The sequence below is a fragment of the Parus major genome, chromosome 9, assembly GCF_001522545.3.
Source record: "Parus major isolate Abel chromosome 9, Parus_major1.1, whole genome shotgun sequence".
In the NCBI taxonomy this organism is placed as follows: Eukaryota; Metazoa; Chordata; class Aves; order Passeriformes; family Paridae; genus Parus; species Parus major.
In genome coordinates, this window is record NC_031778.1 from 15542240 (window position 1) to 15563580 (window position 21341).

Sequence of the window (21341 nt, forward strand, 5' to 3'; positions counted from 1 at the left end):
ACAAACCGCTTCTGGAAGCGGCCGCCAGCACCCAGCGGCTCCCCGCGCCCCCGGCATCGCCCCCCGGCATCGCCCCCCGGCATCGCCCCCCGGCATCGCCCCCCGGCATCGCCCCCCGGCATCGCCCCCCGGCATCGCCCCCCGGCATCGCCCCCCGGCATCGCCCCCCGGCATCGCCCCCCGGCCGCTGTACCTGCTCCTCCCGGCCGCCAGGAGGCGCGGTGCCAGAGCGGGGCTGCGCCGCTCCTCGGCGCGGGCGTCTGTGCTCGGGGCCGGGCGGTGCTGCTGCGCATGCGCGGGCCCGGCTGGGGGCGGCCCGGTCTGAGGGAGGCGGCCATGAACGCGTTCGGGGCTGCGGCACAGCTCCCGGGCTCCTCGGCCGCGGCGGGGGCCCGGCACGGCGGCGGAGAGAGCCTGGAGAAGATCGACATGTCACTGGGTGAGGAGCGGGGCTGGGGCGGCCGCTGTGGGCGTCCGGGCGGGGAGTTCGGGCTGAACCAAGCGCCGGGGACGGGGAGGGGCGGAACGAACCAACGCGGCTGTGCCGGGCACCGGCGCGGGCGGAACCAACGAGGGCGGGGGGAGGAGGGGAAAGGACGGGACCCTCCCACAGCGAGAGCGCAGGAGGGGCGAGGGTGGCGCCGGGGGCTGGGCACGGGGGCGAGTCCCGGGCGTGTCACCGGGAACAGCGGGGATCCGGGGGTCGCGATCCTTGGCGGGGAAGAGCCAGGGCCTCATTGTGTCGCTTGGTGGTCTGAGCAGGCCACAAAACGGGACACTGCCTGCGTTTGGTCCAGTGAGGCCCTTAATACTCAGGCCTCAGGCAGTCGCACATCTAGTGATATCAAAAAAGCTGACATGACTTTAATCTAGGAAATCTTAAGATTGAGATCATGATGTTGAGTAAATTCTCATATAGTAATAAAGATTAAACACATTTGGTTGTGTTATGTGCAGCTCATGTGCAGCTGAGCTTCCAGTTTGATACTGATACCAGATAACTGCTGTTCTAGCTGTAGTTGTGGTCTCTGATCTCACGCAAGACAGAAGACTGCTTCAGTGTGACTCCACTAACTGTTGTGTGACATTTGTGACTCCACTAATGCATGGAGTCCCAAATGTCCTTCATTTACCCATATAAGAGGATAGCTGAAACTTAAGTCCTTTCGTTTAAAAAGTTCTAACCTCATGTGCAGCAACTTGCAAAAATTGGATTTAAGATGAAGCAGATGAACTGTGAAGCATGAATCAGTGTTTGAAGTGGCTTTGGTTTTCCTTTGTGTATAAAAAGATAGTTTGGAATCCTTTTTCCAGGGACAACCCTTTTGGTAAAGAAGACTGTGTAGATATCAAACCCTGAGTGACCTGTAACAGTATTCTTGTCCTAGTAGATTTTTTTAGCAAAGTCAATTCATTTTTTTCTTAGCTTTCCTTTGACAGCATGCAAACCATTGGATAACAGTGTTGTGATTTTCGTTGGCTTATGTTTTTTATACTTTTTTGTTGGTTTGTTTTTCTCTGTTCTACCCCTTATGAGTCCATTTGAACTCGGCCGCAAACACAGTAACCCCATTTCCATCTTTCCTTGACTGAAAAAAGACTATCCACATATTTGGGGTGGCTCCCTATTGAAACATGATGTCTTTTATCAGTTGTACTCTCATGATAAAGATGCAGTAAACACAGTTTGACAGTTTCCTTTAAGGTGTTCTTGTAAACAAGCTGACAGATAATAGCTGCCACACCTCTTGCTTTACTCTTCTCTCCTGAGCTGGCTACCAGCTTAGTGAAGGAAATCAAACTGGTGTAGCATAATTTGCACTGGACAGACCTGATGTTCACTTTTCATCAGCTTGTTTCATGCACATATTTTTGAACGGATTAATAACTTGTCCAAGATTGTTTCCCTGGACTGTAGGTGATTGCTTTGGATTGTAGATTCCTGGGGAGAGATGTCTTGCTTGCTTTTTCCCTGTCATTTCAGTCTTGGTGAACATCTGAAGATAACTGATGGCCCAAGTTGTCTCTGTGTGATCTTTTTTAAATATATTAGGATGAAGGAACTAAGGCTGGAATTTTTATCAGGGCTCTGCAAAGTCTGGGCATGAGACTGGATTTACATTTTCTTTAACAGTGCACAAAACTAATGGAGTCATTCAAATTAAAATGTAATGCTGGGCTGAATGCCACGATCTTACATGCGTCTTGCATTTTATGGATGTATGCAACTTCTTCCCTTTTGCTGGGGCATTATATTATAAAGTAAGTTCTATAAGATGGAACAGGGACTGGATGTTTATAGTGCTAATGTTTTTGGAACCTTAACTTGTATGTGCTGCCTTTGCAGGATTGACTGGTCTGTCTCCTCTGACTCCAGGCTGTTTGGGGTTTTTATTCAGTACGTCAAATTTTATACAGTGTGTCAGTTTTTCTTTTTTCTTCTTGTAGATGATATAATCAAGCTGAACAAGAAAGAAGAGAGAAAGCAATATTCTCCTAAAGTAAAAAGAAGTGTTCAGCAGAATCGAGCTCAACAGTTCAGTTCACAAGGCTCCAAGTGGGGAATCCAACAGCAGAAAGGTGCGTGTGCCAAACATAACATGGAACCCACATTATCTATGTTGAGCTGAAAGGTATCTAATGAAATGTGTGGATTGACATCTCAGTTCACGTGTCTTTCAAACAGTGCCTTCTGATTATAATTCAGGAATATTTTTAATCTATTTATACTTGGTTTTTTTTCTGATTCAGTGTGAGAAAGTAATTGATGTATTTGGCCACCAGGGAGCTTAGATGCTTGAGGGACTGTCTTTGATTCAAGGAAGAATTGGCTTGCTTTCTGATTCTTCAAATTAATTTTAGTTTCGGAAATCGTGATGATACCTTGCCCCTACTCAGAGATGGACAAAACAAGTGCTAATGCCAAAGCTTGTTTATTGGGAGATGTGGAGGCCCTGCCAGAGCTCAAAGCTTTGTGCAAAAGAAAAGCATATTCATATTTGTTGGGTAGAATTCTCTTTACAGGACTCCCCAAAGTATCTGTTACTGCAGACTGTGATCCTGGCTCAGGAATATTTAAATGGATAGTGCAGAGTGTCAGTTGGCTTTTCTTGGTAAGAGCTTGAGATACAAAGGAAGTACTGTGTCAGCCTTCTTAAGCCAGTGTTTTTGCAGTGGAATACAAAAAGGGGAAGCCAGTGTTTTAACAATCAAATACAAAAACGGGAAAAAGTCATATAGGCAGAGAGTGAGAAGAGGAAAAGTGTGCAATAACAGCTTGGCTGTAGGTTCCTCTGAGTAACTCATGGGTTTTTTTGATAAACAGGAGATGTTTTAAAATTACTCCCAATTCAGTACATGAATAGCTCCTGCTTAAAGTGCAGACTGGTTTTGTTTGCAATTAGTTTTGAAAAGTGTCTAATTAGTACAGGATGAACAAAATATGGAAAAATACTGCCTGATAAGAAAGCTTATCACCTCAGTATGAGTAATTAGGTGTTTAGGTTTATACATGCAATTTATTGTTTAGTAGCATTCCTTTAAAACAAAGACACAACTGTCTGGCGTACTCGTAATGATCCCTATGTTATCTTTGTATTGCTTAGTGTTTGTTGTAGCAGCAGCTCCTCCTTTGTGTCTTAGACTTAAATGTCTTTAAGGATCAGTGGAATGTTGTGTTACTCAGGACTCAGAGGAGTTTTGGTATCTGTGCAGGCCCACACAACTGTAGGGCTGGAAAAAATTTTTCATCTCTCAGCCCAAGTGTGAGGATATTCGTGTGGGTGAAGACTAAGTGAATTTAACTTCTAGCTTATCAAACATGTAGGCTCTGTTTATAACTGCAGTTCTCAAGTGCAATTGTTTATCACCAAAAGGGCACAAAATAAACAAGTATTAGGATTTAGAATTTTAGGAGAAACTTGATCTATAAACAGGAGTCTCTAAATATTACTGTCTTGAGCAGTTACTTTTCTCTACTGGAACTTTACCAGCTTGCCTGCCTGTGTTCTAGGAAAAAGCAAACAATTTCTTTGTAAAATTGCCAGATTCATGACATCTTGAAACGTTGTGAATAGATTCAACTGCTCCCTTCTATATAGCTTGGCACATTTTCTCCCATTGAAAACAAATGTCTTACATTGTTTTTAAGCAGAAGGTGTCATTAAACAGTTCTTGTGAGCATTCTAGTTATTAGTAGCTTACCAGTAGATTTATTGTTATTCTGTTGAAGTTATTGAAGTTGTTCTGTTATTGAAGTTACTCTGATAAGGAGCAAATCCTCTGTGGACAACTGCAGAAATTACAAATGATCAACAGTGTTCAGTTCCTTGTGGTTTTAGAAGTGGCTGCCAAACTTTCTGGAAAGAAGTGAGGAACTTGAGCTGAGATTCTGTTCAGCTTTTGGGGGTAAAAACAGAGAGATGAGCATTGTTCATTTAAATAAAAGTTGTCCTTGGTGATGCACAGAATGCAACTGCACAAAGCCCTGTGCACCCTGAGCTAACTTGGAGGTTTTCATTTATTCAGTCAGAGGTTAGTTTCTAGAACTCATGAGGTCCCTTTCAGCCTAAGCAACCCTGTTTCTCAGCTTTTCTCTTGGAAAAGAAGAACATTTGCTAAACACACAAAATGTGTGTACACAGCAGTTCTCCATGGCAAATTGATCTGAACTGGGTTCTGAGCAGTGGCTTACCTGATGTGATGGCTCCTATCTCATGAGGAAGCACAAATTTATTATCAATGCTGTTAAGTCAGATATGTTAAAACTAAATGGGTCTCTTACTGGAGAGCTGACTCCTCAGTCTTAAATTTGTTTGCAGTCTGAGGTTCTAGAGGGGAGGGTGCTTGGGGACAAAATTGGAGCATGGTCTGTATTCATAGCATGAAGCTAAATGACTCCAGACAGGGTTAATCAAACCCTGGTAACTGGAGATACTACAGACCTCAGACTTAGAAGCCTTTTATATTCAAAAGCTGTTTTCAGTCCTCGGTTTGGCTGCACTGCCATGCAGACTTCTAATTGAAAACACTTCAAATGTGATATAATTCATGTGCTGTTTGATGTGCTTTTGTGGGCCAATTGCTATGTTCTTTCCAGCTAAGTCATGTCTTGGGAACCACTGGTTTAAAAAAATAATCTTTGAAGTTGTTTTGGTTTTTTTTCCTTTTAAATTAAACTAGTAATTTGAAGTTTGCTGAATGGGTAGGAAGCTAAGGGATTCTCTGGTTTGGTTTTATATTGTTCAGTACTTGATGAAGTTCTATTTCAGAGTATTTTAGTAGTTTTCTGTGCTGGAAGACTTCTAAGTTCTTCCTGCAGGCACGTCAAATAAGAAATTTTCAACAGAAATTAATGTAATTAATTAGAGCAAAACTGTGCTCTGTATGAGAAGCTGATTATGGTTGTGCTGGGGATTGGGCCAGTTGCTAAAAACTGAGTGACCAAATTGTATTCAAGTGTAGTGGTGGCCTCTGCCCTAAAGCTTGAAGTGTGCAGCCAAATAACTTGCTGAGATGCAAGGCATCTTAAAGCATTAATCTTTTCCTTTCAGGAGGACTTGTTGAGCTTTCTGTGCTTGTTGCAGGTTATGGTAAGAATCGTTTGGGGCGCAGAAAGAAGATAGCAGGAAAGAAGCGTTCTTATGGAGTCAAAACTGGCTTGGCAGCCAAGAAAGCTGTGGGTTCACACAAAGGAATCAGTCCTCTGAACAGACAGCCACTGAGTGAGAAGGTAATTAATGCAACCCTGGTGATTCGTGTCAGAACAGGTTAAAAAAATGAAACATGAGTGCTTCAGAACAGGACTACTGAAATATAAAATGGAGACAAATGGTACAAGCTTTTCTCAAACTGGGAATGTGTTACCTGAGTTCTTGTTTGTTTTGAGTGGGCTGGATAACGACTAGGTGTGAAAATAGTTTCTAACACTTAATTGGGTTGCAGGTCACGAGAGTTGAAGTACAGAAGTATATTCTGTGTGAACATATGTCTGAATTACTGTATTTTTACAAGGAAAATTGCTTTTCTTAGAGACTAACGATTCAGCAACCTGCAGGTGCTAAGCATGTGCTGTTAACAAAAATTAAAGTTGTTGTGGAATACTGGAACTCCATCAGTAGGGTCCCTTGTCTGCACTGCTCCAGTGCATTGTTGCCTGCTTCATCTCATTCAGGATTGTAGAATGGGGATTGCCTTTGGATTTATGAAGAAGACTAATTTTAAGACATGAATTAAGACTAAGCATGGATTTTTGTCAGTTTAGGGAGATAATGATAATGAAAAAAAAATGACTGCTAAGGTCTGATGCTTTTTGTTTTCTCCTGAGGATGTGGAGAATATAGAATTCATGAAATGATAAGAAGGTATTTTCAAATTACACTAGACTGTGAAAGGTAGGCAAAACCATGTGTATTCTAATCACAGTCTGTAAATGGAAACTGAAAGGAAGTGTTTGTGTACATACAGTATACATAATGCTGTATATGTTTATTGTTTTTTAAGAATGCACAGCGGAATTACCAGGTCTTGAAAAGGAAAACAAACCTGCAGAGACAATCTGAAGTGCAGAGAAAACAAGCTCCTGCCCTCAGGAGGCCTCCCCTGCTGAATAGGAGGTAAAATACCAAGCCTGCTTTCTGAACACTACTTGGCAACTTTGCATAGTGAATCTTGTTTGACAGGACTGAGGCTAAGAGAAGACAGTAGGTACTGGCAGTAGCAATATGGTCAAGACTCCCTTGTGTGTGAAGTTCTACGAATCTGGAAGCCAAGAATGTGACAAACATGGTCTCGATACAAAGCCAGATGTTTGTTATGATGTAGAGCACTCAGGACTACCTCTATTTGTAAGCACCTGGTATTCTGCCTTCAGTTAAATCACAGGCAGCCTTTATTTGAGCAACCTGAACTTGTGGAAGGTGTCCCTGCCCATGACAGGAAGGTTGAATCTAGAGGATCTTTAACAGTCCTTCCAACCCAAACCATTCTGTGTTTTATGATTCTATATGGAAATGGCCACTGTGGATTTTGATATCTCAGAAGTGTCAGCCATGGTTTAGTGAACTTTCTAAACACCTTTGTGGAAACTGGTGCCATCTGCAGCTTCAGGGAAGCCATTGCATGTTTTGTTTGTGCTGCAATTAACATGTTATAAACTGCAACTGAAATGGTCTCCATGATAAAGGGTTTCACTATTTGACTATATCGTAAAACTGTAAACAAACTTCATTTGTACATAGCAATTTTAATTTTTATTTCACCTAATATTTATAAATATAATAGAAATAAATATTATCTTTATATTTATAATATATATTTATATCATCTATAATATATAAATATAATTTTATTTATAAATATAAATATTCATAACAATATTTAAAGTTCTGGAGGCTACTGGGCAAAATGAAAAGCAGAACTAATTACCGTATTGTCCTGTGATATGTGAACATTAGGCCTCTATGTGCCAGCAGTGATTTCACCATTTATGAGTAACATGTTTCATTCCTAGTGATGCTTCCAACTGAAGCATTGAGCCTTGAAGAGTCAGTGCTACAGATTTCCTTATAGATGTTTCAGTCACTTTTTTGACTTCCATTATTAGTCTCTCTAAGGTGTTCCCTGTGGAGCCTTTTATAACTGTATTTTTTAATAAATATTACAGGAATAACTTGCCATCCACTTTTGTCAGAATTGGAAACAAACTCAATCAGCAGAAAGATACTCGTCAAGCAACTTTCCTGTTTAGAAGGGGCCTGAAGGTAATACAAATTTTGAAAAGAACAAGGCAGTTGGGCCACAGGTTTTAAGCTAACTTGTAACACTGATATTAATGAATCAACTTCAAATGTCAGATCTGAGCAGAAACTTTAGGTGCACTGGGAAATAGCTACATGTTCTTCTAGGGAAGTGCACTCATTCTCTTTAGTTACTGTAATCCACTGAGTCTTGCTTCACATTCCAGTTTAATTGAGCAATTCTGAGGGCATGGAACTTGTCAGTGTTTGAGGGCAATTGCAAGGTAATAATTTTTCATTTTAAAAGTTAATGTTAGCACTGTCCAGCTTTCGGAAGTTGCCTTCAGGTGAATAATAGAGCAGAAACACATTTTAGAATCTGATTATGGTTTGCTTTGCTTTGATTTATTAGTTATTTTGGGGTTGTTTATTTCAGTTATTTTAGTTACTTAAGGATTTCTTAGTTACTTTTAGTAGGATGAAGAGCTTAGAGAGTGCACAGTGAATGAAGAGTGGTGGTTTTGGTTTTTATTTGTGCCCTCATTCTACATCTACCATAGCTGTGACTGTAAGTAGCTGTCCTTCCAGATGGATTGCAAAATTACAGACAGGATCAGAAGCTAGACAGACCTTACTTGCTTGTGTAGTAACATTTTGATGTATCTTAGGCTGACATAGTCCTCCAAAATGTTGCTATTGCTCTGCTGGCTGTTTTGTTTAAGTAATTTTGTGTTCTTAAAGTAATTTCTTTGAAATGTCTTACGGAGGCAATAGGACTCTTATCTTTGAAGCCTCTCTGAAAGTACAACCCTGTTTGTGCAGAGTGTACAGTTTTAAATTTCTGGTTTTGTACTTCCGTGTTTCCAGCTTCTGCAATAGGAATTGAAACAGTATTCAAATCTGGTGTCTGTATTGATGTGTTTTCAGGTGCAGGCCCAAGTACAGTCAGCAGATGATCTTGATAATCAGACAGTAAAGAGAACTCGTCAGTAAGTATCTAATTTGGAAAATTTCAGTTTTGTAGCACATAAGATTCTCATTTTAGCTCAGACTTCCTGGCTATGATAATAGAAGGGGGGTGGATTTTTTTCCCCTCTAGACACATCAACTAGAGTGACAGTGATCCTCCCCCTATTCTCAGTTATTTCCTAAATTATCTTCTAATTTATCCAGGAGGAGTTGGTTTGCATAAGATATTGGTAGGAATGAGGGGGAAGGTGGTAAGAGGATCAGACTAATCTCTAGCGCTCATGCATACTGCATAGACTGGAAGAAAAATTCAAATGACAGTGTTCTCCTGAGCTCTTGTTGTAATTTTCCTTTTATTTAATATGGATATAAGCTTGTGAAGCAGTTTAGAAATGAAAAAGGCAGAGCCAAATGAAGCCACTCGGCTCTTCCCATGTCATTCTCTGCCTGCTGGGCTCTTTGCAGGGTGTATCTTGGGAACACAGCAGGCTGAGGAAAGCAGCAGGTGCCACAGAGTGCAGTCCGTCACCTCTTGAATTTGCTCTGTTGGCCATTTTGGTCCCACCTGTGGAAAGGAAACTGAATGTTTTAAAAAAGTGAACTCTTGGGTCAGTGCTGTACTTCTGGTGCATTCCACAGTATGTGATTTAGTGCTCTCCTGAATAGGTGTGGGTAATGCAAAAGGTACAAGAATCAGTAGCCAAGTTTCTTGTAGCTGCATGTGGTCTTTTTACTGGCCAGAATTCTGAAACCTTTCACATTCTTTGCTGGCCAGTGTTTTGGACATACCTTTAAAGATACTGTAACTGAAATCTTTGCACAATTTTTGTAAGTGATTTTTGTGTTTTCAAACTAGATGGCGAACCTCTAGCACAAGTGGAGGGATCCTGACTGTATCTATTGACAACCCAGGAGCAATCATAAGCCCAATGTGAGTTTTCAAATAAGTTCTGAAATGTTCTGAACATAAATGAAATTGCTGCTTTGAATCATTTAGTACATTCCTTGCAAGTTGTGTTTCAGGTGACCTCACAGTCACAGCTTCTTGTGAAAGCTTCTAAGTCTGGCCCCTTTCTGAGTATTTCTGAGCAGTGTTTGAATATCACAGCTGGATCTTACACGTCACCTCCCAGTTAGGAGTTTGATGTGTACAGAGTGAAAGAGTGGTGGGCTGGTAGATTTTCACCTTGTCTGTCCTTTCCAAATCAGGCCATTTCACAGCTGTTTTCTGCCTCTGAGTGGAAATGAATGAGCACCTACTTGATGAATGATGATAACAGTTCCTCCCTGATTCATAAAAATACTGCTGGTCTTGTGCTTAAAGAGAGTGTTGTGTCTGGGGAGTTGATGGTACTGTTGATTAGAGGTGATATATTTTAAAAATGTCTTGAGTAACATTTCCTTGGTAGCATTTTATGAGTAAGGAATACTGTACCAATTTTTATTTTTTGTATTTATAGGATTAATTAACCACAAATTACACATTTGTCAGTAGAATTGCAGATAAAAAGTAAGATGGTTTCCTGCTGGGATCTTCCTGTCTGATAACAATAACAAATAGTCCCTTTTTTAGTTCAGCCTGACTTACCTTGTTGAATCTGTGCCCTCCAGCTCTTTAGCCAGCCTGATCAAATAGTTTGATGAAAAATTCATACCTCTGAGAGCCTTAAGTCTTTCTTGCATAAAACACATGTTCATCATGTCCTTTGTAACATTCTTCTTTTACAGTTCCCAAAAATTACGATTAACTCGTAGTCCTGTTCCACCGTTTCTGATGAAGAGGGACCAGTCTGAAGAGAAGAAGATTCCAAAAGGGGTTCCATTGCAGTTTGATATAAATAGTGTTGGAAAACAGGTAAATGCAATTTTCCTCTCATAACTGTCGAAGTAGTTTCATGACCAGTAAAAGCCAGTGAGGCACTTTCCTCCTAGACTCAAAAGTGACAGAAAGAGAGAACTAGTGACTACTTCTTGTTTCCACTTCCAGTCTTTCCGCTAATTCACTGTGTAACTTCAAGCAAGCAGCTAAACTCACTGTTCCTGTTCTTCTAGTTCATGCCTTGCATGCCCACATGATTTAAATGGGATTTAAAATGTTGAATATTTCTAAAAGGCTTCTGGTGTTCCTGCTGTACTTGCATCAGCAACTGTGAATAATTCAGGGATGAGCTGCTTTCAGCTGTGTGACCTATTTGGAACCCTGTCAGCCAAATTTATAAGGCAGCTTTAGCTCTCCATCTAGGAAAAAAAATAATAATGTGATCATGTAAAGGCTTGAAAGGTGGGCAATTTCTCACAAGTTTCATGAAGACAGGTGATTTGGTACAGCTGTCCTAATGCTGTCTTTGAAGGAATTCTTACAGGGTGACAGAGTTGGCTGCTGTTCTTGTAATCAGCTCCTTAGTGCCAGCTGTAGAAAACTGCATGGAAGTCAAGGCATTGATCTGTATTTGTTCCACCCAGGAATAAGAACTGTTTCAAAAATACTCTACTACTGTAGTGTAAAATTTATCAAGCTTCTTGATTAGACTCCAGCCTGCTCCCTTAGTTGAGTAAACTGGAAAGCAGCCTGCATTAAAATGGTGAACATGTTGCATTTGTTAAGGTTGCATAGAATCTGTGTGGGGAAATGTGTACTGAAATTTCCATTTTTCTGTCTGTCCTCAGTTGAACTTAAAATATTTTGAGTAGGCTTTGAGTACTGACATTATATACCTTGTGCTCTTAATGAATTCTGAAAATGCAAGCTCTTGATGTGTCCAATCTGATTTTTAAATGGTGCGGGAAGTGACAAAAAATCCAAGTGAGGAAATTAAAGAGTCAAGTGATGATACAGACAGAAGAAAAAAGTATTCTGTCTCCATCACTTTGATTAAATTAACCCAACACCTTTAAAGTTTTGGTTAAATTACTTTATTTTTCAGACAGGGATGACATTGAATGAACGATTTGGGATCCTGAAGGAGCAGAGGACAGCACTGTCTCAGAACAAAGGAAGCCGTTTTGTAACAGTGGGCTAACCTGGCAGATGGACTTGGCATTGAACCCACCTACCTAAAACCCTGAGATAAAAGTGGGCAGAAGAATACAGCATATGTCACAAGAATTCTCCAGACATCTTGTTAAGATGGTGGCAGAGCTATCTCTATTACTTTTACTTGGAATGGTAAAAGACTTGATACCCTGAGGGAGAAAAAGTGGAGAGAAACTGATCCAACATAGTGGCACCATCACCTGGTTGGAAAAGATTCTGTAGCCCAGCTGAGTTCTTTGACCCCTCTGTTATGGTAAAGATTGTTTAAGTGTTTAATTACAAACCCCATTTTAGGGTTTTTTAGGGACTGCCTTTGAGCTCTCTTTCAGACTCCAGTTTAGCACAGAGCCTCAGTCCATGGATACTTTGGTAGCGATGTAGCGGTATTTTTCATGGGAGTATTGGTTCTGTACTTCTTTGTGCTTTTAAAGTTCCATATTTTTCCTTTCTTGAAAACTGTTTTGCATCCTCACATTCACAAATAAAGCTGTTAGCTGAGACCCAAAACTTGTAACTGGGATGGAGACTATTCTACTCTTATCCTTAAAAGTGGTCCAGATCATATACCATATTGGAGGAATACTGCAGAGGCAGTGTGAGAGTCCTCTATATTCCAAATAGCTCAACTGCATCGTCCTTCTCTGTCTCCTTTCCTTCTTAAACTTCTGATTTTTATTTATTTTTGAAACGTTTTTTACAAACTTAATGCAATAACTTCATGAATAATTCAATAGGAAAAAATAATAGCAGTTCACAAGGAAGTCATCAGTACGGTAGAGTTTCTTACCCTCCCAGATACAGGATTCTCATTCTGCATACTTTGCCCCAGAGGGTTTTCTCTAACTCTTAAAAGTAGCTGGAGGCAAGCAATCTCATGGCACTTGTTTGATTGTACCAAAGAGAGGTAAGATGTGAAACTGATCTGAAGTGGTAAGATACCTAGAAATTGAAACTGAGGAATGTTGCTGGAGAAAAGCCCTCATTTTGCCAGCACTTGTAAGGTGTTAGCAGGAACATGTAGCCACCGGCTTTAAGCATAGCTCTGTGCATCAGAATCTGCAGGACAGTAACAACTGGGGCATCCTCAATATATATTTATATAATCCCTAAAACTGAGGCACCTCCTCAGAATTACTTTCAGACCAGGCACTGATGATCTTGACACTGCTCTTTGGTGAGGAGGGTTAGGTACAGTCAGGTAGAAGAGTGGCTGGCTTGCTGCATCCGGGAATGTTTACGGTGTTTGAAGCAGGTTTAACTCATTTTCACATTCTTGAAGAATTTACATTTGAACAGAGTTGGTTTTCTTGCATTTTTATCTCTTATTCCAAGTTAACTTGCATATACTGGCAACTTCAACCTTGAAGAGCACTTGACAGCAGAAGGGCTTTTCATTTTTTTTGTATAGTTTTGAAGTCAAAATGCACTCTGATGCTAAATAGGACTTAAACCTGTATTTTCAATGTTGAAAAATATACCTTAGCAGAAGTAAACTAAATGTAATGGTGTTAAGGTTTCTTTCTTAATGACTAGTAGGAATTATTTTTTTTAATGAATGTCCCACTGTTAAAATTTAAGTAGATAAAGTGTAGTCAGTCATCCTGTTTCAGTGTATACGTTTTCCATGTGCCAGGATGCAACAAAAAATTCTTTTGCATCAGCCTAGATGCAAAACATTGATGCAGTGCATCAAAAATGCTAATTTGTATTTAATGAGAAGATGCTTTACACTGTACCTTTTGGTATTTTTTGGAGAAGTTATTACATTTGATCTATTCTGAAGCTGTTAATTTTTTTTTAATAAAAAGTTACAGGTTTCATATTGTCTTGTTCCTGTTATAACCACCTGGGCAATATACTGGTTATGTGAATTTTCTGATAGCCTGCAAGGGGTTCTTACCAATCAAATTCTTAGTAAATATTCTGAAAAACACAGCAGAAAGCAACATAACTTAAAAGGGGACTCATACTCCTTGCTCAGCTTTATTACACTGACAAGGGAGCACTTCTTGGAGTGTCACTGTAGATGCTTACTTGTATTTAAATGTGTCAGCTATTAATTAATGTTTCAGTAGCACTGCCTAACTCAGTGGTTTGGTGTGGTGAGAGTACCAGATGTGTCAGCCTAAGCACCGATTGTTGCTGGGACATGTCTTGATGGTGAGAATCGCTGTCATCAACGCCTTGTGGGAGTGCTGTGCCAGCAGGAGGCACAAAGCAGTGGAAATGCTGCTATTAATTGTCAGTGCAGGGCGAAATACTGCCTGTAAATATATTTGATAATGCGTTAAATATTGTTATTGTCTTGTTACTTGATTATTGCATTGCCTTTGTTCTTCATTATCAGCTCAGGTGTGTTGGCTGCAGCATCAGGTGGGTTCAGTGGAAGCAGCTGGGCAAGATGGCATTTATTAAGATGTCGCAAAGGGTGTGGCCTTTTAATGTCATCAATCCTTTAGTTAAAAAACGTGAAGCAGCTGTTACATTTCCTACGTAGCGGAGATCTGCGCGCTCTATCCTTGTTTTGCTGCTGGAACGGACCCGACACTCAGCAGTTGTGAGCGATGCTCACCCACAAACCAACCTTGTAACATGGCACGTTGGCGGGAAAAGTATAACTTTCAGCAGTTTCAGCAGATGCCCAGGTGTGTCCGGGGGCCCGTGGCACCCCGGCTGGCCCGAGGCGGGCGGCAGGACGCGGCCTGAGGCGAGCCCGGCTCCGCTGGGCTCGGGCGGACGCGCTGCCCGCGCGGTCCTGGGGCCGCCGGGCGGCGGCTGCGCATGCGCCCCTGCCGCGCGCTCTGGCATGCGCTGTCTGGCCGGGCTGTGGCGGGGAAATGGCGGCGCCGGAGGGCGGCTCTGCCGCGATGCCCGCGGCTTGTCCCGCTCCGCCCGGTCCCTCGGCTCCCGGCTCCTGGAGCCGCTCCTTGGACCGAGCCCTAGAAGAAGCGGCGGTCAGCGGGACCCTCAGTTTGAGCGGCAGGAAGCTCCGGGACTATCCGCGGGCCAGCGCCGCCGACCACGATCTGAGCGACACCACCCAGGCTGGTGAGGGACAGGGCGTGAGGGGGGCGAGGCAGCGGGGAAGGGGAGCAGGGGCTCTCCGAGAGGGTCCGGGGGTCCAGCTGGACTGGGCTACCCACCCAGCCCCCCGCTCAGGACTGAGTCTGAGGTGACCGATTTGCTGTCTCTTCGTTAATTTGAAGCTGGTTTCGCCTCCTTCCTTCGCTCTCCGCCCTTCCTCTCCTCGGCTGAGGCAGGATGGAGGAGCTGTGGCAGGGTTCTTCCTCTGCCCGTCTGATGAGATCTCTCCCATTTCTAGCTTTTTTTTTTTTTTCTTTATCATCTTTGCTGCAAAATGTTTATCTTATGGGGAACTGTTTTAAAAAGCGTTGTGAGGTTTTTCTCAGTATTGCTGCTTACTGCTGTGGTTTAAGCCAGTCTTGTTCTTGCTCTGATACATTTATATATCAAGGTATATACACATATATGTGCACCCTTACAATCTCTCATCTTGTCCTGCTGACACGGGAAACCAGCTTTCCAAGAAGGGCTGTCAGGTGTGTATGTGCCAAAGAAACTACTTATTGTAAGCTCTATAAGCTCTTATGCTTCTATTACTGTAATTTCAAACAGCCATAAGAAGGTATGAAAGATACTGTGAATATAATCACAGCCCTTTAATTTTTTTTTTCCTGTATAACATGGATTTAAGGATATTGAAGATAATTAATTACTTTACAAGGTATAGTAAGCAATAGGGCTTTTGTCCTCTCTGTTCCTTAAACGTATTCATACAAATAGACTAAAAAAAGTATACTTTGACTGTAAGTACTTTGATCAGAAGCGAAAACGTATTTGTTTTTGCATGTTACTGTACTAAATAGAGAGGTTAGACTTGGAAAATTAGAGTTTGTGCAGGATGTAGAAATATTTTTAATACATTATATAGATCAGATTTAGTTTATTTTGATTGTGCAGTTGTATAAGTGAAGTCAGAGTAACTCTAAAAGGTGTTAGCATGCCATCTGTTTATAGCTTTGAAATCTAGTCATTTAGACTTCTTAGTATTGAGTTGTAGCTTGAAAGCTTAGAAATAAGCTTCCATTGTCAATTTTTTTTTTTATGTTACCATGTTTGTTAGTAAGTGTGTTGGTTACACTGTAAGTTAAGTAATTCAAAATGGAACCTTCTTTGAAATTGTCTAGACTTCATATTCTGTCCTGTAGCATCCTACTTATGCAAAAATCTGTTACTAACAAAAGAAGCACTCATGGAAACTCAAGCAAACCTTGAGACAACAGTAGTTTACTTGTCTCAAACATATCTCTACATAGAAAACATTTCTTGTTGGGTTATAAATTTTTGGGGTGTTTTTTGTTTCGTTTGTGAACAACGAGTGCAGTTGCACAATGAATGTGTAGGGGACTAATCTGTAAGCAAATGCAGCATACACATTTGTGAGGAGTTTGGGCTTTTTGTTTATAACACTATTCATTTACTGTACTCTTAAACAATTTGTGGGAATTCTTGTTCCCACCAAGGTTCCCATCTATTGTGATGAATATTTGCATTGTAGTTGTTCAAGAAGCATTAAATGCTAATAAGCAGCAGTGCATGGCATACACTTTTGTGCATTTATCATCACAATGAACCTTGGAAAAAAGCTAGAACTGTTCTTAAGTTGTAAAAAGCAAAGCTTATTGAGTGTGTGTGAGGACACACATTATGTTCAATTTCTCTGTTTTGAAGGCTGCTGTGAATAACTTCATTTTGTGCTTTTTTTTTTTTTTTAGCATGGTCTGTTCTGTGGCATTTTTTGTTTTAAATAATGCTTGGCAGAGTTTTGTTCATGGGAGGCTTACAATTCTTTAGTATGGGACTGGCTACAAATAATATGATACAATGCATTTGTGTATTAGGTGTTATAAACACTTAAAGTAAACACTTTAAACAACAGCCCACGCTGTAGACTCCCAAGAGCCTTTATACATGCTGTGCCACAGACTCCAAGCACATGAGGTGCTGCGTGTCTGTGTTTCGTAAAAATGACTGGAATTGCTCCTAAATTACAGATTCAGTTACAAAACTGGCGATGAAACAACGATGTACAATCCTTCCTCCTTGTGTGCCTTAATAGACACCTCTCTAGTGTGAATCATATACTGATACAGCTCAATCCCATTCTTGTAGCAATAAAGGTAACTGCATGTCAGTGTAACCACACTGATGCTTATGAGGTGGGAATGAATCACATCCCTCATTAACCTAACTATCCTTCTGGAAAACCAGGATTTCACACTGCCTGAAGCCCCAACAGAGCCACTGGCTTTGCCTGGAAGCTGCTCTCAATGCAGGTGAACCAGCAGAGTGGGTCAGTAGGAACAGGGTGTTAGAGATCAGAGGTTTGATCAAGTTTAGTTGGGTGCTCTATGTGGATTTTGAGGTTGATGGTGGGTGATGTCAGCCATAAGGTGCATTTTCAGATGTTAAATCACTGGGAAGATCACGTTTCTTTGTACCTTGTATGGGTTCAGATTTTACTAATACTAACCCTGGTGCTCAGGCCGTAACAGCTCCTAGGTACCATTGTTAACCACTCACTAAACAGTCACCAGAGCACCAAAACCAGGTCAGGTTTGCTGCCTTTGATTTATGAACTCAATACGGTATTTCTTTTAGGTGGAAAAAATTAAGTTCCTCATTAATAATTTTCCTAGTCCCTAAACTTTTCACTGGAAAGTAGATTCTCTAGTCATGTCAGAGCCTTGGCTGTTTCTGGGCACTATCTTCCAGATGATGAAAACCCACATGTGACTTTTAAAACCTAGATCAATGCTCAAGGTTACTCTCGGAATGGACTATATAACTTCAACAGGTAGTAAAAGCAGTAGTGAGTTTCTAGTTGTTTTGTACTTCGACTGGAGTTAAGATCACAGATAAAATTAAATTGAAGATGGAATGGTCTGTGCTGGAAAGCTTTGGCATGGTTTAGCAGGAAGGTAAGTCCCTACAGTGTGTGATGCTAATAATCCTTGTGGCAGTAATAAATCTAATGTTCTCATATGTGGGGGATGTGCAAGAAATTCAGTGTAGTAATAATTTAAGATACTGAAACAGTATCTCATTACTTTATATTCCTCCCTTACAGCGTAATTGAACTTTTAGGAAGTGACTCAGGTTTACAAAGCTCATTGATGATGAAGAATGAGCAAGCTCCTTCATTATCAAATGGAAGACATGGTTTCATACTTTTTCTTTCAATTTTCTTTCATGCTTTCATTTAACATTTGTTATCTCTCCTCATTTTATCTAACTTATAACCCACTTGTTCATTCCACTCATGTTCTTGACCATGGGATAGGAAAAGGAAGGGCTATAAACCACCTGAGTGAAACGTGAAAGGAAGCACAGTTGCATTTTGCCAGCATTAATGTAGGTTCTGATGTCATTATTTGACAGCTTTCCCAGTGGCCTAAAGCATACATTGAGCAGAAAAGTTATTTGTCAAACCATCCATGACAGCTGTAATTACTTAAACCACTCACTGTCTCCATTTTTAAAGGAGAAGATGGGAATATGTGGGTTTATGCAATAAAAGAAATGTCCGTTGTATGGAAATTGAGTAAGATCATTACATGCAGCTCACTATGTCTTGTTTCTGGAATATATTAGTAGTAAAAAAGAATAGAAGGACTCTGAACAGGAAGAATAAAATGGTCTGCTGTGCCTTTTCACTGGCTGTGCCAGTAAGGCATCTCTGTAGTTTTGTTTTTACTAGCTCTCCGTAGAAATGGTAAAATCTGACCATAGTGTCAGTAAAATTTCTATATGCCAAGTGCTTGCATGCATCTAGAAGGACTGCAGTGAGTATGTGAGTATTCTGCAGTAAAGGGTCTCCCTGGTGTTTTTCATTTCTGCTAGAAGTTCAGTTGATACTGCCTAATGAAATGTGAAATGGCTTGAGAAGCACAGCATGGCTGAGATAGCAGTGGCCCTGTTACCCAAACATCTGTTCTTAAAGCCACAACAGCACAGTCAAAACCAGCCTAAAAGTTTTGGGGTTTTTTTAATCAATTTGGGTTTACTGTATTTTGAATATAAACTTATAGTGATCTTTAAGGTAACTTGGAAGGAATTGGTATTATTGTTTGTCCAAATCTCAGACTATTTGTCAGCAGAGTTTACAGTTTTGATACTTAGATTATCTAAAGTTTTAATATTAAAACCCAAAACCTAATATGTCAGTAGGGTTGTTCAGAGTATTATGATTGCATTTGTGTCCTTGGCTCTACCCTTACCAAAACCCAAAGAGAAATGCCCTGTCTATAGGTACTAGTAGCTGTAGGAGTGAGAAGGGGAGAGGATCACAACCATTCTCCTGACTTTGGGCAGTAATCTAGCTTGTTCCATTCAGCTGCATTTTTTTGGTCTTAGCTCCTACTTGTGTCAGTCCTTGTTTAATTTGATTATTGCTCCCTTTTTCTTTGTTCGTGTTGTGTTTCTGTTTTTGGGAAGTCTTGATCTCATGTGGTCTGTGTATAAATACTGGCAAATCTTGGTCTAATTGAGTTGTCTGAGAGTGGTGCTTTGGTAAATTGCTAAATTGAGGTCAGGTCAGTTCTCTGGCTTTTTTTTTTTTTTTTTTACCCTGAAAACATGGAGAGCAGTAAACTGTGGTAGTTTATGGTTCATTTTTGTTGGATGTTTTGGGTTTGGATGGAGACCTGAGGACTGCAGTAATGCTCAACTGTTCTTGGCACACAGGAAGTCTTTTTGCCTAATGTTTTATGGCAACTGGAAAATGCAATCTGAGCCTGTAGTTTCTAATCCTTGTGGTAATAAAAGCAATACATTACATTCAGAATGCCTTTGTTTAGTGAGTTTATCTTTTAAAACAAACAATAAAGTCCCACCATCAAATTTTACTACCAGTGAGCTCTTTTAAGTAGTGTTCAGTGCTGTTGCATGTGTTTCTAGTTACTTCCCTAGTCTTCACTTCCTTGGCTCCGTCATTATCAGATTTAATTTTTTTTTAATACTGTCCTGTCTGTATATGCTCTTGTAGTTATATTTTTGGAGATAACTATAACTACATAAAAAATAAAGAGGGTTGGGATACATAGTTGAATATATTGAGCTCTGCAGTCATATGAAGGACAAATTAGATTTTAAGGAAAAAAGGAAACGTCTGTGTTACTTTCATGGTGTTTCTGGCCCTGTTCTCCCATGGTTGTACCTGTGCTTGGAGGTAGAAAATTTATCCTGGTAAATACTCCTTGAAGACCACCATAAATAGACAGCCTAATGTGATCCAAGTTCTATGCTGATGCCAAAAGGGGAAGTTCTGTCTTCATCTCCTGCTACGCAGTCAACACCAGCAATCCTAGTGCCTTCCAGCAAGCTGTTTCATACTCATCTGGCTGAAAATCCAGCCAATAACTACTTGTATCAAATCTCTGGACAGCTCGCTAGGTTTTCAGGTGCATGTGAATGCCAGCAGATGGAAAGGATGGAAGCAGTGCATGGATAATGAGAATGAGAGGGTCTGTTTTGGCAGATGTGTAAGCTTAAAATGACTCGTGCCAATTGTGAAATCACACCTTAACTCTGTTTTGTAACCTTTTACCACTGACCTGTTGTAAATTTGGTAATCATTTTCTGTCAAACAGTGTGCTGGCCTTTGACTCAGTGAGCGTAAGAATTTTTTTATTGTACAGTATGGCTTGTAGAATTGAATTCCATTCAGTGAAACTTTACTACTGATAGGTTTGGCTCTCGTGCATTCATTTGGCAAAATACATTATTTTATGTAAGTAGTTTTAGTAATTTGATGCAGTAGATGTAATTAGTTTTTTCAGTAGAAGAACCAGCAGTAAAGAATTAGTTACAGCAAACTCTGCAAATTATGTTGCATGTGTTAAAAATATTACTTAGTAGCTAACAAAAATGCTATTACTCAATTCAAGGGTTCTTCTTTCTCTGTAATAACTAATCAGGCTTGGATCTCATGGTTTGTGATGTTGGCCAAACAGCTTGAATGAATTTCGGTTGTGTATTCATCTGAAGCCATGGGCTGTGCAGGGTGTTTTCTTCATCTGCTGTGTCCCACTCTCCGAAGTGGAGGGGTGGAAATCCATTCATGTTAGAAATGTCTTGTGGTTAGTTTTATCAGTGCATCAGAGTTAAAAGTATTGCCTTAATTCTCTGAATTACAGATACTTAGAGAAGATGCAAAGGGTACACAACATTGTGATCTTTTCTTTATAGGACTGTTGTGCCGAAGTACTGCTCTATGTGTGCAGGAAGAGGGTTTAATGTTTCTGCTTTAAGTCCCCAAAACTGTCCCAATAGTCTTTGACTTCAGCCTCACTTACAGTTCTACATTACAAACTGCTGCTTCCACTGACAGTCCATGTGTCTTTCTGGAGTGAGGAATCTTTGTTCTCTTCTAGCTGATAATGTTAGTGATTTGAAAATTAAAGTATTTACGCTCATAGCCTTCTCCCAATGAGCTTCAGGCACTTCAGAATGAGAATGTGCCAAAACCCCCCAACTTGCTATACAGCCCAGACGTTGGCTGCTGGAGCATATGGTTTGTA

The 21341-nt window shown here is 40.7% G+C and overlaps 3 protein-coding genes across 21 annotated transcripts in view; 2 read left to right on the forward strand and 1 right to left on the reverse strand.

The window, feature by feature from the left end:
- RUBCN (rubicon autophagy regulator) overlaps nt 1-273 on the reverse strand; it is a 29821-nt gene extending 29548 nt beyond the window's left edge. The window contains exon 1 of the mRNA XM_015637548.3: nt 194-273. The gene's annotated coding sequence lies outside the window, so the exon portion shown is untranslated. The remainder of the gene's footprint in view (nt 1-193) is intronic.
- Nucleotides 274-276: 3 nt separating this feature from the next.
- FYTTD1 (forty-two-three domain containing 1) lies at nt 277-13559 on the forward strand. Of its 2 annotated transcripts, none has more exons than XM_015637555.1 (9): nt 277-439; nt 2449-2580; nt 5553-5731; nt 6502-6614; nt 7664-7760; nt 8664-8725; nt 9562-9636; nt 10434-10560; nt 11630-13559. In XM_015637555.1, exons 1-9 carry the CDS (start codon nt 292-294, stop codon nt 11723-11725), a joined length of 1029 nt encoding a protein of 342 aa, XP_015493041.1. In that variant the 5' UTR covers nt 277-291; the 3' UTR covers nt 11726-13559. The 2 variants fall into 2 exon arrangements, with proteins under 2 accessions (XP_015493041.1, XP_015493045.1); XM_015637559.1 differs by having other exon boundaries at nt 5586-5731.
- Nucleotides 13560-14565: 1006 nt separating this feature from the next.
- Nucleotides 14566-21341, forward strand: part of LRCH3 (leucine rich repeats and calponin homology domain containing 3) — a 59227-nt gene continuing 52451 nt past the window's right edge. For all 18 annotated transcript variants that reach the window (XM_019007790.1, XM_019007788.1, XM_019007789.1 and 15 more), the window contains exon 1: nt 14566-14787. In XM_019007790.1, the coding sequence (XP_018863335.1) occupies nt 14577-14787 (211 nt within the window). In that variant the 5' untranslated portion in view covers nt 14566-14576. The remainder of the gene's footprint in view (nt 14788-21341) is intronic.

What these genes read in the sequence shown, in the direction of transcription:
- FYTTD1 (XM_015637555.1), top strand. Translation starts at nt 292, where the DNA reads ATGCGCGGGCCCGGCTGGGGGCGGCCCGGTCTGAGGGAGGCGGCCATG. An exon ending in GAAGATCGACATGTCACTGG is followed by an intron (nt 440 to 2,448) that starts GTGAGGAGCGGG and finishes TTCTTCTTGTAG; the next exon opens with ATGATATAATCAAGCTGAAC. An exon ending in TGTTTAGAAGGGGCCTGAAG is followed by an intron (nt 7,761 to 8,663) that starts GTAATACAAATT and finishes ATGTGTTTTCAG; the next exon opens with GTGCAGGCCCAAGTACAGTC.